At 36.0% G+C, this 16,137-nt stretch overlaps 1 protein-coding gene across 1 annotated transcript; it reads right to left on the bottom strand.

The window, feature by feature from the left end:
- Nucleotides 1–781: 781 nt before the first annotated feature.
- On the bottom strand, nt 782–9,695 carry LOC142620852 (putative serine/threonine protein kinase IRE). Its single transcript, XM_075794155.1, has 17 exons — nt 9,182–9,695; nt 9,014–9,093; nt 8,737–8,916; nt 6,946–8,247; nt 6,236–6,408; nt 5,810–6,056; nt 5,216–5,308; nt 4,985–5,125; nt 4,781–4,873; nt 3,866–4,067; nt 3,695–3,780; nt 3,013–3,101; nt 2,619–2,670; nt 2,478–2,534; nt 2,236–2,394; nt 1,777–1,857; nt 782–1,442 (listed from the first exon to the last, which is right to left on the bottom strand). Exons 1-17 carry the CDS (start codon nt 9,663–9,665, stop codon nt 1,371–1,373), a joined length of 3,591 nt encoding a protein of 1,196 aa, XP_075650270.1. The 5' UTR covers nt 9,666–9,695; the 3' UTR covers nt 782–1,370.
- Between the last annotated feature and the right edge of the window lie 6,442 nt (nt 9,696–16,137).

Below are 16,137 nucleotides of genomic sequence, written 5' to 3'. Positions count from 1 at the left end.
CTTAGCCTACTGCAAACAATCTAAGAAATCATATTACAGAGAATGTATGATATGGAGCAAGTTGCTGCTAATTAGTTATATGATGAGGCAGGTAAAAACAAATCTCTCAGCCCATGAGAACTGAAGTTGGGTCTATTGCATCGCCACCACTTACCATCGTCATTAGTTATATCATTCTTTTCTGGAATAAGTAGAATAACCAGCCTTAGCTCAAAGCCCATAGTGTGTGCAGTGCCCCTTAATTCATTCATAACAACGAATTTCCACACTACTCCTGGTTTCAACTTCATGGTTCTCTTGAATTTAATCATTTATATCTCCTGCATTATGCACAACTTCTTTCAGTATGACAAATTTTAGGCAGTGAAAATTTCCTTTCATTGCAAATTAGCTTCAGCCATTGCAAAATTTCCACAATGAATTAATAATTCACAGATTACTTTTGACATCTCTAACAAGCAAGGGAGTATTTTACAACGTACAGATGCTAAAAGAATGACAATCATATTGACTTAAAGGAGGGAATGCATAGATAAAAAAAACTTCATTCCATATTACTTAAGTACAACCAGTTTCAAAATTTATTGCAAAATTGGTTTTTACTTTATATATCCTATAAGTACAAATGCCTATTTACACAACCACCCCGAAGAATATTTGAATTTATATTTTCAGAGGCCATCAAGGAAGCAAAGTACACATTTCAACTTCTAAAATAAAAGAGCAGAATCTGAAATATTCTAATTGACACACTGAAGCTTGTTCATAGCAACATCCCACAGAAAAACTTAACATCTTTCAAGAACCAAGAATGGAAAAAAAAAAACCAATAGAATTATGCCTGCTTGACTAGAGATCTTGTCCATTTCCATAGGGCCAAGGTCAAGTTGTGCAACAATGTCCATTTCCCAATGAATATAGAGGAAAGAAAAGAGAAGCAAATTAAATTACAACAAATTTTCATTTTCCCAATTCTCTTGTTAGATATCTGGTCTCAAGAACAAAGGCGTCTCCAAGAGACCACCACTAAGACATGATTTATAACCTTTTACAAAATTTGAAAACCTAGTAAGGGTACAAAACTAATCAAAAAGAGCATGTAATTATATACACACACAAATACAAAATTACTCATGACCTTTCACAATGAAATGCCATTTTAAGTGCAGATAATGTAAGAGCAGCACACCATACCGGCTTCTAGTGTCCAACAATAAGCTGCTTAGCATGAATTGAGACTTAGACCTATCTTTGTCTTCAGGAAGAACAATTACTATTCAAGAAATAAAAGCCATATCAGACAAGATGAGCCTTTTCATGATCTTTTCAACTTGGAGACTTTCCTCCTTGTCAAAAAACTGCATTATGTACTAATTGTCTAGCGATTCCTTGCTGCTCTTCACAACCAGATCGAAATTGATAGAAGCCAGCTGAGACAAGTTCTGAGAAAATAGGAACCAAGTTTTCAATTTGGATGGCAACCTAATAAATTGATCAACAGTTTCTATAGTTTAAAAGGCATATTAAGAATGAAACCAGTCTGTATTTTCTCCAAAATTCTAAAATAGAAGTTACATTAATTCAAGGGAGAGAATATAGAACTCCTTGCTAGTATTGAAAATAAAACTACTGGAAACCACCTCCCAAATGAAAAATTATGTAGCCACTCAGCAAATATTGAAAGTGGCAGAAGCAAAATGAAAATTTATCATTGCTATGTGACATCTAAAGTTCCCTGATGATGACAAAATTATAACTAGGTGAAGCAGATCTTACCTTGAATGAGAAATTACTAAATGAGTACTTCACCGCAAGGTTTGGGCCATTGAAATCTGCCAAAATACCACATTCGTCACCCTGAACCACAAGTATACAATTGTGAGAACAGTATGTAATCACACAGGGCTGTAAGTAGGTCAAAAAGATTTTATTTTATTTTATTTTAAATGTAGAAATTCACACATATTAGTTTAGGATATTCAACTTCAATTATCTAATATTTAGCTATGAGCATGCTACCAAATCCACATGATTCCATATGAATTTAGGTATCTTATATCAAAGCAAGTCATATCACAGATGACTTTATTTTGCAACCAAATTGATATTAAGATTTTATCAGATCTTAGTTTCCCAGGACAGCTACTGGTATCAAGTGAAGTCAGGTTCATGTTTTGATGTATTGAAAGACCTAGGTGCATAGACATAAAGATCACACCAAAGAAGCATGCATACATATTCATCATGTTCGTTGTTGTATGATCCGCTGCTGCATGTTTCAGTCAAATCATCAAAGTCACTACCTCCGGTGACATGATCATCTTCTATATTCCATATGTACCGGCTCATAAAATAACTCGTATCATGTCCTTCTGCTGTTGGTATGAACATAGCCTGCAGCCAATAACAGTACTTTGAAAATCACAAATTTATCAAAACTTATTCCAAAATATTCAACAAAGTTAAAATAAGAAAACCTTCTGCCTGGCAAGTGTATCCCAGTTTATATCCTTGAAGAAAGGATGTTGCTTCACCTGTCAGGAAAGTCAAGGTTCTGCTTAAATTTTATTGTCATTATAAATTGAAAATAAAATTAATGTAATGGCCTTTAAAATTACCTCCTTGGCTCCAGTTGCTCCTAGTCTTTGAACTGGATTTTCAGTCAGCAATCTGCAATGCAGTGCACAAGCAATCTTAGTTAAAATGAAGATAAGTATTTTCTGAATTCCAGGTAGTAGATTACCACTATCTGCTTAGTTTTCACATGATTATCATGTATCTGAATTAAATTATGAAAGCAATCCAATTTTAATCACATAAAACACGCTATATATAACGAGTACAACACTGGTGTGATTCCAATAACCATTTGCATTATAAATACAGTGACAAAGAGTTATTTTTTGATAAAAATACATTAATAAAATTGGAAAAGTGGTCACAAATCATACAACAACAATACCCTAAGTTATGCATTCCAAAAATGTACAGATCTAATTTTATGAATCTTACTTATTAATCAAATCATGTGCTTCATAGCTCATCTCTTCAGGTATCTTTGGCCAATGTATATCTCTGTTTATTATATTGTCAAAAATTTGCTGCAAATACAAAGGATCCATTAGTAAAAGTTTCACGATCAAGACCAATGATTATCAAATGATTTGGTGCAAAAATCCTACAATTCCCTCTTTAAAGGCTCAAAATGATTCAAGCATGATTTGAAAACAATAAAGTCATGCTTGCAGTCCAAAAAGAACAACCAATGGAAACACAACAGAGCCAAGATATGTACAGAAAGTGCAGATGAAGCTTTTGGAAAGGGGAAAAGAAACAATTAAAATATGGTTCCATATACTCATCATATAATGGCAAAAACTTGATTTTATGTAATTCTCTTTTGTTTTTTTAAATCTGTAAACTCTAAAACCAGCACAAAGCTTTTGGGAAGTATGCTTCACCAATGTTTATAAAATATGCCAGAAGAAAGCAAAGAACATATTTCATGTTGCTTGCATAAAAAGAAACTTTAAAATCCAAACAAATGTAGAGCTTTGTCATATATTTCATTGCGGTAAGGATTAGTTAAAACATACATATGTTGATGACAGTTTAAAAAGAAAACGAAAATCAATCATCTACTCAATTGTTGAAAGCCTCTAAATCTAGCAATGATTTTATTCAGATAGCCTACCAGTGGATGTTCAGCATTGAATGGTGGAATACCCACAAGCATCTCATAAAGGATAACACCCACAGACCACCAATCTGCAGTTGCACCTGCAAGGAGAACAGTGTTGGAAGATCATACAACCAAACTGAAGAATATCCATCATACTATCTAATCTTTAGATAAACTGCCAACCATGTCCCATGCCAAGAAGTATCTCAGGTGCCAAATAATCAGGGGTGCCCACAACTGCTTGTTTTTGGCGCTGCTCTCTTTTTAATGAAGTTTCACTCTTTGGTTCATCATCTCCAAAAAAACCTGCACTGCTATCTGGTGGACCTGATAAGTCATCTGTGCTATTCATAAGACCAACCTTTGAAAGCCCAAAATCTGTCAACTGTAACACGGGATTAGAAATTTGTGAGAAGAAACAAATAAAACCTTCATGGCATAAGATACAATAGAAAGAGGCAAGTGATTACTAATGGAACTCTAAATCTTAAAAGCAAAGAGTGTGTTTCTTGATAAATAAATAAATGAAAACCTCTTAAGAGAAGGTAGCCTGTGTTACAAATCAACTCAACTTCCACATGTATACAGAAAAACTCGAACATATTACATAAGGAAGTAGCATCCTCTGATAATTTGTACCCAAAAAAAAAAAAAAAAAAATGCTCCTTTCCAAAGACAATTTTTTATAAACTTAGATATTGACTAATGAAAGAAAAGCTATATATTTCTAAGGAAATACAAGCTATAGACTTATCAAAAAAAGAAATACAAGCTATAGAATTTCCACACCCTACATATAAAAAGGCCAGATTGAGTATATTCAGTAATTTTGAGGGTATTTCAGGCTATTCAAGATACTTCTTCAATATAAAGCATAAACTTCTTTTAATAGAATTCCTAAACAAATTCCCATAAATAAAAAATAAAAAAGAATTACTAAACAAACTTTGAAACCTAAACGCTCATATAAAATGTACATAAATATTAATTATTCCAAAACTCTCTCCAAAAATGAAGGTTTTTTTTTTTTTTGAGAAACAAAATGAAGGTATTTTAAATCATTTAAACAGTGAGAAATTAAAACTGCAAACCATTGACCTTGAGGTGACCATTTTGACCAATCAACAAATTGTCAGGCTTCAAGTCTCTATGAATAACATTTAAAGAATGCAGGTACTCCAAAGCAAGAACCTGTGGGAAATAAAGGAAAGTATTTGTACCATTTGTGAGAAACTTTTACTGACGCGGATATTAATAGGAAAATCTAAGACAAACAGGGATGGGATATTAATAAGTCCTTACAATTTCTGAAATATAAACACGGGCCATGTCTTCATCCAAGCAGCCTAAATTTCTCAACAAAGAGTAGAGATCTCCACCATTTATATACTCCATGACCAAATATAGATTTTCCCTGCATGTGAAGGAGTAGAAAAACCGGACCTGTTCATCATCAGATCACATTCACATTAGAAATGTATATCCATGTGCAATGCATCCCTGAAAGTTTTATAAATTGTGGGACCTCCTTACCACAAAAGGATTGCGAACTGATATAAGGATGTTACGCTCCGCCAAAATACTTTCAACCGCATTTTTACGGATCATGTCAGCCTTCTTTAAAACCTGTAAAAATATTCAAAACATATTAAAGACTTTGAGATAAAGATTGTCTCAACTTGTAATCCATATGCAAGCAATTAAGCTTTCAGACCAGACACACTCACACACAAGCAGACACATAAAAACTTAAATGAGAACATACTGCAGTAATCAATATCATAATGAAAATAAAAAGAAGCAATAACTCTTATATTCTAACTACTCACTTGATCATCCATGATAAACATATAGAGCTGAGACACGGAATACGTATGTCTTAAGGAAATTAAAAGGAAACAAAAATAACCACCAACAAGACAAGATATTGAGCGAGGACACATTTTGGTCTTTCCCTGTCACATACCACTACACGTACTATTGCATGATGTCTAAACGTCATATATACTGTGAAACAGGAGGTATAAATATGTCAAACTACAGAAATTATATAAGCTTATCTTACCAACTTCTATTTTAATATTTCATCCATTTCATGGTGGTTTGCAGATAGGTATGAATGCTGACCTTTATAGCAAATAAGTCACCAGTTGCTCTTTTCCGGGCAAGAAAAACTCGTCCAAATGCCCCCCTACTAATTGGTTTTATTATTTCAAAATCTTCTATCGATGTCCGATCCTTAGAAGATTGATTAATAGGGCTTGTGCGTATACTGCGACCTGTATCATCTTCCACCGAACTCTCTTCATCAACCATGCCATTTGAGTCTACTTTTTCATCCTCTATCTGCCCACAAAGATGTACATATTTTTCCCTACAAATTTCAGATCACAAACATGTGATGGCAATAGAAGCTGGAAATCAGATTTTTTTTTTTTTTTTTTTACTAATTGTAGAGGTGCTCAAATATAGAGAATCTGTAGACATACTTCAAATTTTGTTAATACCACAATAAACACATGAGATATAGTCTGAGATTAAAAATTGACTCACTGCAATAGTTTCTCTATACGTCTTCCAAAAGTCTCTACAACAAGGGCGTCCACCTTTCTGTCCTGGATGGCATATTTTAGTTCTTCCAGCTTGTCAATCATATACTCCAATGCAACGTAGTCACAATTATTTACATTTGCAACAGAACGAGCAATATCCAGCAACTTGTTTATCTGCCATTCATGGTTTGATTAACAAATAATAATTTCAGCAAAAAGTATGCAATCCCAACATTAGCAGCCAGATAATCATACTAGTTACCAGCAATGTCATTAAATCTCCATACTAATGACCAAAACAAAATGCAAAAAGAACCCCATTGATTAAACCATGTTTTGATAAAGGCTAAGCAAAATGAAAAAGTGTTAAAGAGGCTTATCAACATAATAAAATAAAATAAGAGGAATCCTTAGAAGGTAACATAGGAAAAATTATTTAACACAAAAGGGAAAGTTATGTGTGTCAATCACTGTAGATAGATACTCAAATTTCAGTATCAGTCATTTTTCAGAGATGAAAAAGGGGGGTGGAGAGAGACAGTTTGCATGATGAAGAACCAAATTGATGTATAAGATCCAAAAACACCATAAGCAGGATGGCGAAATTTGTATAAATTTATGCAGAAACCGAAAATAAAAAAGATAACCAAGCCCTGTAATCTTAAGGAATCAAACAATATAAGGGTAAATATTATTTATCAGGTCAAATACCTGCTGATAATTCTCATGCTCTGATAAAGCACTCCATCCATTCAAAAGCAATTCAATCTGGTTGGTTCGTGGTGTTAATAATGGTGATCGCGGTGTCAAGGTTCCTCCTGATGAGGCTTTCGTGCATCGGTCATCTATGACAAGGTTATTATCAGCATCAGGGACACAGTCAAGCACACCTTCAGAGAATAGACAAGCCAAGCTATTTGGCTTATTAGGTGACATATCATCTAAGTAATGCGTACTTAATGTAGACTCTCTAGCAACCTCAAAAGATCCTCTTGGAGTATCGGCGCTTCTAGGGGTGCTCTTTGGAGTCCAAGATTCCAGGATCCTTTCAAGAGTCTCAGCAACTCTTTCAAGCCGTTCATTAACAGTTAAGCCTTTCAAGTCACATCTATCAGCAATTGTACATATTTGAGAGTGCTGTTCTACATGCACAGTTGGTATTTCTACCTCACAAATACGACAGATCATCAAATCCTCATATGCAACATTTTGCTGATCCCAGAGTTTGACTCTCTGTAACCCTGCAGAAGCCTCTGACTGTTCAGGGTGGCATGGCAGAGTATCCAGATTTTCAATAACCTCCTCACCAACAGTTTTTCTTTCATCTTTAATTTGCAGCTCACCAGGCTTTGAGGGTGACTCAAGAGCATCATAGCCTTTCTTAGTTTTCCCAGCAGCACCAGGAAGTTTCTTCCAAGATGACATTCTATAGCCGCTTGAAGCTGAATCATTACTCCTGGCAGTGCTGACTTCCACCTCATCAGCTCCATTACTGATATCTTGTTCTGCTTGACCTTTCTTCTTAATCTGACTTCCTTTTTCCTGCCCATTAGACCTTTTTGCCTGCTTCTTACTCAACTCCTTCACATTCAATGGCCCACTAAAGTCCGGCTGTGTAACTGAATAATCTCCCAGATTACTGCACTGATGAAGTCCCAGGATGTGATCTTCTTCAAAACCACTCTCTTTCTGGAACTGCACAAGCCGGGTGCAACGAGTGAGGATAAAAAGTAGGCGAGTATGTGCTTGTTTGAGGATCCCCATTGGTAGCTCCTGTCTCCGGTCATCCAAATTCTGTACAATTCCTTCACACTTCACCCAAAATTCGGTAGATGGCATCTTTGCACAGCGCTGAGCAACCACCAACAAATCCTCCAACCCCTCCTTCCATTTAGGGTGAGACTCTGAGGTCTTATCAAGCATACCCACCATGTCTCCAGCATATGCACCTAAATCAGAATTAACCTCTTGCTTTAACTTGTCAAACTTTGCCCTTACCGCCACCATAATCTCCTAAAAAATTTAAAGGAACGTAAATACAATGCCACATAACACAACGAAAATCTACCTTCCCCCCTAACAAAGTACGTAATAAACAACCACATCTTTACTATTCAATTCTATATTACAATGTACTTTCAAGCATAGCAAGAACTAATTAAACAGTCTTATCATCCTATAATATTCACATTAAAGTTCTATAGAGATATTTCTTTTCTATTCAGTAACATGTATTACAAAATATCCATTCACGGGTAACAATAACTACAAATCCATTCCAAGAAATTTCTCCCTATAATTAATTACCTAATATGTGTGGGATGAAAAACCACACTCACCATAAGAAACATTTGTGGCATGGCATTATTGGTGTATAATAAAAGTAGTGTACGTCAGTGGTGGAACGAGATGAAATTAGTGTAACTCCAATCATGATAGACTATATCAATAGTTATATAAAATTTTGTATTTCTAGCATTATTCTAGCTTAAATATATATACCTCCACGTAGCCGAATGCGCGAGACTTCCAAATCGGAAATGGACGAACTCCTTTGGAGTTGAGCTCATGAGAGAAGCTCTTAATATCATGATTTCTATTCTTACGCCCACTCGTCACGCGCAGTATCGCTTGGAAACGAGGCGATTGTATTTCCTTGGCAAATGCTGATGCATGATTAACCTGCACACACACACACACACACAAGCACAGAAAACCTAATAATACGTACATTCTTTGAAGGAGAAAAAGAGTACCAATTCATGAACAATTTCATTACCTCAAACCCTAAACTGAGCCCTAGATTGAGTGGCGATGGCGCTCTCATCGCTCTAGTTTCACTCCAATGAACCTTTTTCCCTACACACATTCATCAAAATTCGAGAATTCAGATATCATTTCACGTATAATGTAAAATTTTCACAGAGAGAGAGAGTGAGATCTGTACGCATTTGTTGGTCTGAGGATAACATGGCAGGGTGGCGAGAAAAGACCGATTTGATCGGGATCGTGATCGGGATCTTACGCAAATTCGACTCAGCGGTGCCTGAAGCCGCCGCCGCCGCCGCCGTCGTCGTCGTTGTTGTCGGAGGCGCATCGGCGTTCAACGACGAGAATCGCAGCGGTGAATGAGATGAGCGAGTTCGAATGTGATTAAGCCCCAACGACGACGGTTCCAGAATCGGCTCCGCCGAATCTCTCTCACCATTACTGGGGTCCAATACGCCATCGTTTTCACCTTCTTCTTCTTCTTCTTCTTCTTCTTCATCTTCGTTTTCGTTTTCGTTTTCGGTTTGATCATGCTTCGATGAACGACGTCGGGTTGGGATGCGAGGGATTTTCAGGAGCTTGGATCGTGAGGAAAGCGGAGTGGTGGCGGTTGAAGATGATGGAGACGACGTCGTAGCCGGGTCTTGCTGAGGGTCCGACATGAGAGATCGGATTCGGGTCTTTCATTTCATTTCGTTCGGTCTTTTCCTTCAATTTTTCTTTTTCCAAGTGTAATAAGGAGTGATATTAGAGAGAGAGAGATTTTCGCGGGAGATTAGGGGGAAATAGGGTGACACGAAAGCCAGGTTCGGTTGGAGACTTTGAAAATTCGGTTTTTTCAAAACTATACGTGCTTCCCGCTAAGTATATATATATTCACATTTTTTATTTATTTTTGGTAGGTCGTACGCGTTTTTTTTTTTTTTTTTTTTTTTGGGGGGTGAATCTGTTTCAAGATTACAGACTACAGAGACCAAATAAACAGGATAAATAAACTGAAGCCATCTCTATCCATATTCCAAACAACATTTTGTGGACAGATCACAGATATGGGCTTTGACCCAAAAGGCCTACAAAACAAGCCCATATGAAATTAAGCAATGGGTCGGACCCATTACATTTACATCCACTACTCACAAAAGTAAAAACATCCCTCTAAACCTAACCCACTACTTGTTTAAAAGGTAAATTCTAAAATTAGAATATATTTTACAACAAAATGTTTACAAGCTAATGTACTAGTTAATTTGAATTTTCTTTTATGATTTGTATCATATTAATTTGTGAATTTTATATAATAGAATTTGTAATATTTTATACATCATACTTTCAAAATGTCTTTAAACTAAAAACAAGATAACTTGTAGTGTGCCAATCGGCCCAATCTTAGGTGTCGGAGTTGCTTGGCAATTCAAGGGTGCTATTCAATCATTAAGTTTTACAGCATAGCGTTTTTATTGTTTAGAGAATTGCTTGAGCTTGGCCTCATAAAGGTGAACTCTAAAGTCTAAACTACAAATCCTTCCTTCCAATTGTTCATTCCTTTGATGCTCCTCCTATCTAGAAAGGGTGATCATGAGACATCCAAACCAAGGAACAACTGAGCTGCCCAAGTTGCCATTGCATAATTTGTATTGCACTTGAATTAGCTTGCAACAGGGACACAACTCTAACAATGTAGGCTCTGTATTGTTCTCTTGTTATGGTCTCTACTCACCTCTATGCTATTTCAATCTATTCAAACCCCTTTTTTACTGCTAGGGGTGTAGTCGTGTAGGCGAGTGGATTTTAAGAACAATATCCTTAGTCAAGCGAAATGATTGAGCACTAATTAATGGATAACTATAGAAGCAATGGCATGCAAAGACAATCTTTGTAAACTCATGGCAAAAACATGTTTCACACAGTGTGATTTATAACTGAAAACGTGATTTAAAGTCACGTTTTTAAGTTATAAAACACTACACCAAAATAATTTTATTACATCAAGTGTTAATACATCAAAAATAACACAGTAGTATTAGACATAATATCACATCTACAAATTAAAAGTTGTTGCAATAATAACTTAAAAGTGGTAAATTATTACATTAATAATAATTAGTTGTAATAACTTATAATTTTTAGTTGTAATAACTTAATATCAATTATTTTGCAATCTATTACAATAAAAATTTCAACGTAACAGCTTATTGCAACAAAATATATCATTGCAATAATTAAATATCAATTATTTTACAATCTATTGTAGAGATGGCAATTGCGGCCCAACCCGATAAAGAATAAGGTCGGGTTTGGGTTTAAAAAAAACCGAAGCGGGTCCGGGTTTTTTGTAAAACCCGGCCTGAACCCGGACCTGAACCGACCCAGTTACAAGTTAAGAAAATTACAAAAAAAAACCATACACACTTATAAACCCTAAACTAGTCGTCTCTCATTTCACAACACACTCACCAGCCGCCACTCTTCTCAGCCTTCTCCCACTCTCACTCACTCTCAATCTCAATCTCACCGCCGGCGCTATCACCACCCTGCCTCAAGCACTCCCTCAAGCGATCAAACATATTGGATTCGGCGAAGTTGTACAATTCGAAGACGAAGTCTTGGGAGACTCTGCCGCCAATGAAGAAGCCGAGGAAGATGCGTTCTAATGTGTTCATGGATGAGAAGTTTTATGTGATTGGGGGAATTAGAGGACTTGATTCGAAGGTTCTTTTCATGTTTTTGTGACCAAAATTTGGGTTTGGGTTTTTTTTTTAGCCAAATTTGTTGGGTTTTTTTTTTGGTGTTTCGTTGCTGAGATTTTCAGATTTGCTAAGTTTATTTTCTGGGATTGCAAAATTTCTGGGATTTGTTGGATTTTTTGTACAGATTTGTTTGTTAGATCTTGACATCCGTTTGGATGGCAAGAAAATTGCCAAGAAAATGTTGTGATTGCCAAGAAAATTCCATGCATATTCTGTGATTTGTGATTTTGGGATTGTTCTGATTTCTAGGTGTATGATTTTGGGCCAGGGCCCGACGGGCCGAGTTTGGGTGCAACAAAAAAGCCCGTTTATTAAATGGACCGGGTTCAGGTAACGGGTATATACACGCAGGTTGGGTCTGGGCATAAAGAAACCTGACCCGAACCCAACCCATTGCCATTCCTAATCTATTGCAATGATAAACATGAAGCTGCAACAAATATATTATTACAATAATCTAATACCAATTATTTTACCATTTATTGTAATGAAAAATATGAAACAATTATCTATTACAATGAAGATATCGTTGCAATAACTTAACCCAAATTATTTTTGTCAATTATTTTCAATCTATTGCAATAAACTTTGTGAAATAATAGCCTATTGCTACAAGATATTTGAGGTAATAAATTGTTTATTGCAACAACAAATATATTATTACATCAATATTAAAAAAAATTTATTCCCACCCCCTATTAAAATATTATTTCTTTGTTTCTTTTTTTCTTTTTATCCTATCCCGATTCAGTTCAAATCTGACCTCTCTCTCAACTCTCACCTCTCTCTTAACTTTCATCTCTGCCGAGTTCTTCGTCCTCTCACCGCCGCCAACCCACCACCGAAGCTCAGCTCTCACCAACCCACTCCCCTGCCCCACGCTGCCGACCCACACCGCCGACCTACACACAAAAGAAAAGAAGTAAAAGGTTAGATAATAGAGTGAAAGCCACATCGCAATAGCTACCACCTCTTCTTCCTCTTTCTGTGCTCCAATTCAAAGCAATAACAACGCAAGATTTGATTTGAGCACATACCTCAGACTTTGTCTACTCATCTCATCCTCTTATTTCAATGACCTCTTTCCCACTCCAACAACGACAACAAGGTATTTTTATATGTTCTTATTAATGGCTTGCATTCATATATTCAACAACCTTCAAGCAACTTTTTTTTTTGTGGACTTTTTCTCTACCCCAAGCTTTATTTCTGGACTTTTTCTTTTGTAATTCACATGCATGGCTTTCCCTTTATTTCAATTAGTTTTCAATGTTTTTGGTTTTGGTATATTTGGACTCTTTTTTCTTGGCTGTGGCGGTGGTGGTGGCAGTAGCGATGGTGGCGGCGGCAGTAATGGTTGCGGTGATTGTGATTGTTGTTTACTGTAATAGATATATTATTTTATTGTGATACTTATATTATTTTATTGTGTTGAAAGCTAAAATAAATCCACTAATGGTGGATGTTTTGTAAAGTGAGTAGGTAAAATAAATAAAATAACTTTTTAGAGTATCCACAATTGTGGTGCTAGAAAGCTATTTTTAGCACCACCAAAAAGCTATTGTTAGCACCACCAAAAAGCTAAAAAGCTATTTCATTGTTTTTTTTTTTTTTTGTCTTTACCCTCTTCAGCTTTTGTAGTGATTTGCTCTGTGTTAGGGACTTCTAGGCGGGCTTGTTTTCCACAAAGGCGGTGAACAAATGCCAAACTCATCGACCACCTTCATTTCTGGTTCAAATTTCACTTCCATGCCATTCTAGCTATTATATTTTGTGTAGTTTTGAGCAGTTTTTCTAGCCCTAGGACCATAGTTCCGGAGTTCAAAACTGTCATAACTATCAGCACATACCTTTCCAATACAATCCGTGGATTGTGTACGGTTTTGGAGTAGTTTTGTGCCAGGATCAAGCATGTTTTTCTCTTGGGAAAACACACACACAGAGAGAGAGAGAGAGAGAGAGAGAGAGAGAGAGAGAAATTACAAGGGTGTTTTGATTTTGGTTTGTTTGAAAGAGTGGTAATGGTTGGTGGTGTAGGGGCATTATATTATCAACATCACAGACCCTTTAGTCTTCTGGTCAATTTCTTAACAACAAAGTTTTGATTGAGGGGTTAATATTGATGTTGGAGATAAGCTTTTGGGGTTAAAACAAAATATTATTGTTACACTAGATGATTATTTGCTATCTAGATGATTGAGAAATTGTTTTAGTAAAAAAAAATTGCATAAGTATAATTTGGGTTAAAAAAATTACTTGTTACACACTAGACGATTATTTGCTATCATGAGGCAGCTGCAGCGGCGGTGGTGGTGGCAGCAGTAGCGGTTGCAGTAGTTGTGATTGTTGTTTACTGTAGTGAATATATTATTTTATTGTAGTAGATATATTATTTTATTGTGATGTTTATATTATTTTATTGTGTTCAAAGCTAAAATAGATCCACTGATGCTGAATGTTTTGTAAAGTGAGTAGGTCAAATAGATAAAGTAACTTTTTGTAGTGCCAAATAGCTAAAAAAAAATAGCTCCACCAATGTGGATGCTCTTATTAAAATATTTAAAGTTTATTTCAATGAAATTTTTTGTAGCACAAACCTATTATTTCAAATTTTATTGGAACACTTTGCATAAACTATTGCAATGACTTTAATGTTATTGCAACAATTTTTTTCATTGTAATAAATATTTTTTGTTGTATTGAACATTAAAGAGACAAAGACGTAAACAAATAACTCAATAGCTGTATTGTTCCATCGAGCATAATAGCATATTAATCATAACATGATCTCAAACAAGTAATATGAGAAATATCAATCCCAAACAAATTCCTACACAAAAAACCATCCATCCCCAATTCCCTACTAAGCTAATCAGTAGAGGCAGGGCAGTAACAAGGGCAACGATAGTAGCAATGGCAACAGTGGGAATAGGGGTAGGGGTAGCAGTGGGAGTAGGAGTGGGAGTGGGAGTGGGGACAGGGGCAGCAATGAAGGCATGGGCATGGGGACGCAGATGTTTTTGGAGCAACTAAACAATTTCTGAATTTTGAATCACGATCTTTGTTGTTAAATTTATGAACTTTGAAAATTGACTTCTAATCCATATCAATCCTACCAAAATTTAACGTGCGTACCCAATCCTTGGCTAGCGGGCTTGCTGCTTCACTAGGCTTACAATTTGCTTATTATAGCGGGCTTATGGATATCCTACAATGGGAAACTCCCTAGGACGAATATTGAAGTTGTAATATCACAAACTAGGCTGCCTGAACGATCCTGCTTTTATCTTCCTTCTACTTTCCTCCACTCTCTAGTTATTTCCCTCTCCTAGTGTCCCACCCCAACCCTTTCTGCTTTTCTCTTATTTATAGCCTTTCTTTAGTGGGCTTGCTATGATTACTTTTAGCATTTCTCATGCTGGTGGGGTCCATTGGAATTATTCCTAACGCAATGGGGCCCCACTTTGGAAATAGGGACTTCATCTTTAGGATTTGTCTTAGACGTCGAATGCTTCTTGGTGGCGATATCACCCAGGCCATTATCGAGGTACATCGAGGCAAAACCCAAACAAGATCGAATCTCCCAAATCTTACTAATCCCCGGCTCAGGCTGCCAAGCAACGTAGATTGAGCCTACCAGGAAACCATCATCCACTCCCTAACCTGTGAGCCTACTGGTGATGGGCTAAATTGTACACACCCCATAACCTGTAGGCCTACTGGTAATGGGCTGATAACCGTACATTTAACCTTTAATCCAATTTTTTTTTTTTATCAATATGATTTTTATTTGAATTGAAAGAAAAATTAAAGGGTCCAAATCTCAAACTCAAGATTAGCATTATAAAGTTTCCAATAAAAACAAACCCAAAAAAATAACTACTAACCCCAACCAATACCCATTCTTTCATTTTCACTTCAAATCACCACCAAAAAAAAAAAAAAAAAAACAAACAAAACATATCATCATAAGACACATGTTATTATTATTGACTAAAAGAACAGAAGATGAAGTAGAAGCATACCATGTTGCTGTGAAGTTGGGAGGCTCAACTTCAAACCCTAGCTTAGAGATGTTGAGGCAAATAAAGACACAAAGATAGATAGATAGATATATATAAGCTGGGCTATTTGTTTCTCTGAGAGCGTAGACTAGCCCAAGCGTTATGGTTGGGTTGGGTTGGTGGGCTAAGCTCAATCTAATACATGGGTTAGTGGGCCTCATTAAATTATTCTAATATTAGTGTCTGTTTGTTAACACTTTTATACCACAAATATAAAGCACCACAAAATATTATGAAACTCATCAAACATTAGGAACACTTCTTTTTTTTTTTTTTTTTTTACATAAGTTGACAATTCACATCCATAAATTGTTTCTTGAGGT

Source organism: Castanea sativa, chromosome 12 (assembly GCF_040712315.1).
Source record: "Castanea sativa cultivar Marrone di Chiusa Pesio chromosome 12, ASM4071231v1".
NCBI classification, from domain to species: domain Eukaryota; kingdom Viridiplantae; phylum Streptophyta; class Magnoliopsida; order Fagales; family Fagaceae; genus Castanea; species Castanea sativa.
The sequence above is the reverse complement of the archived record's forward strand: the minus strand, read 5'-3'. Positions and strand labels throughout refer to the sequence as shown.

What these genes read in the sequence shown, in the direction of transcription:
- LOC142620852 (XM_075794155.1), bottom strand. Translation starts at nt 9,665, where the DNA reads ATGTCGGACCCTCAGCAAGACCCGGCTACGACGTCGTCTCCATCATCT. An exon ending in CGTATAGAGAAACTATTGCA is followed by an intron (nt 6,057 to 6,235) that starts GTGAGTCAATTT and finishes TGAAATTTGTAG; the next exon opens with GGAAAAATATGTACATCTTT. An exon ending in GTGACTTATTTGCTATAAAG is followed by an intron (nt 5,309 to 5,809) that starts GTCAGCATTCAT and finishes ATATTTTTACAG; the next exon opens with GTTTTAAAGAAGGCTGACAT.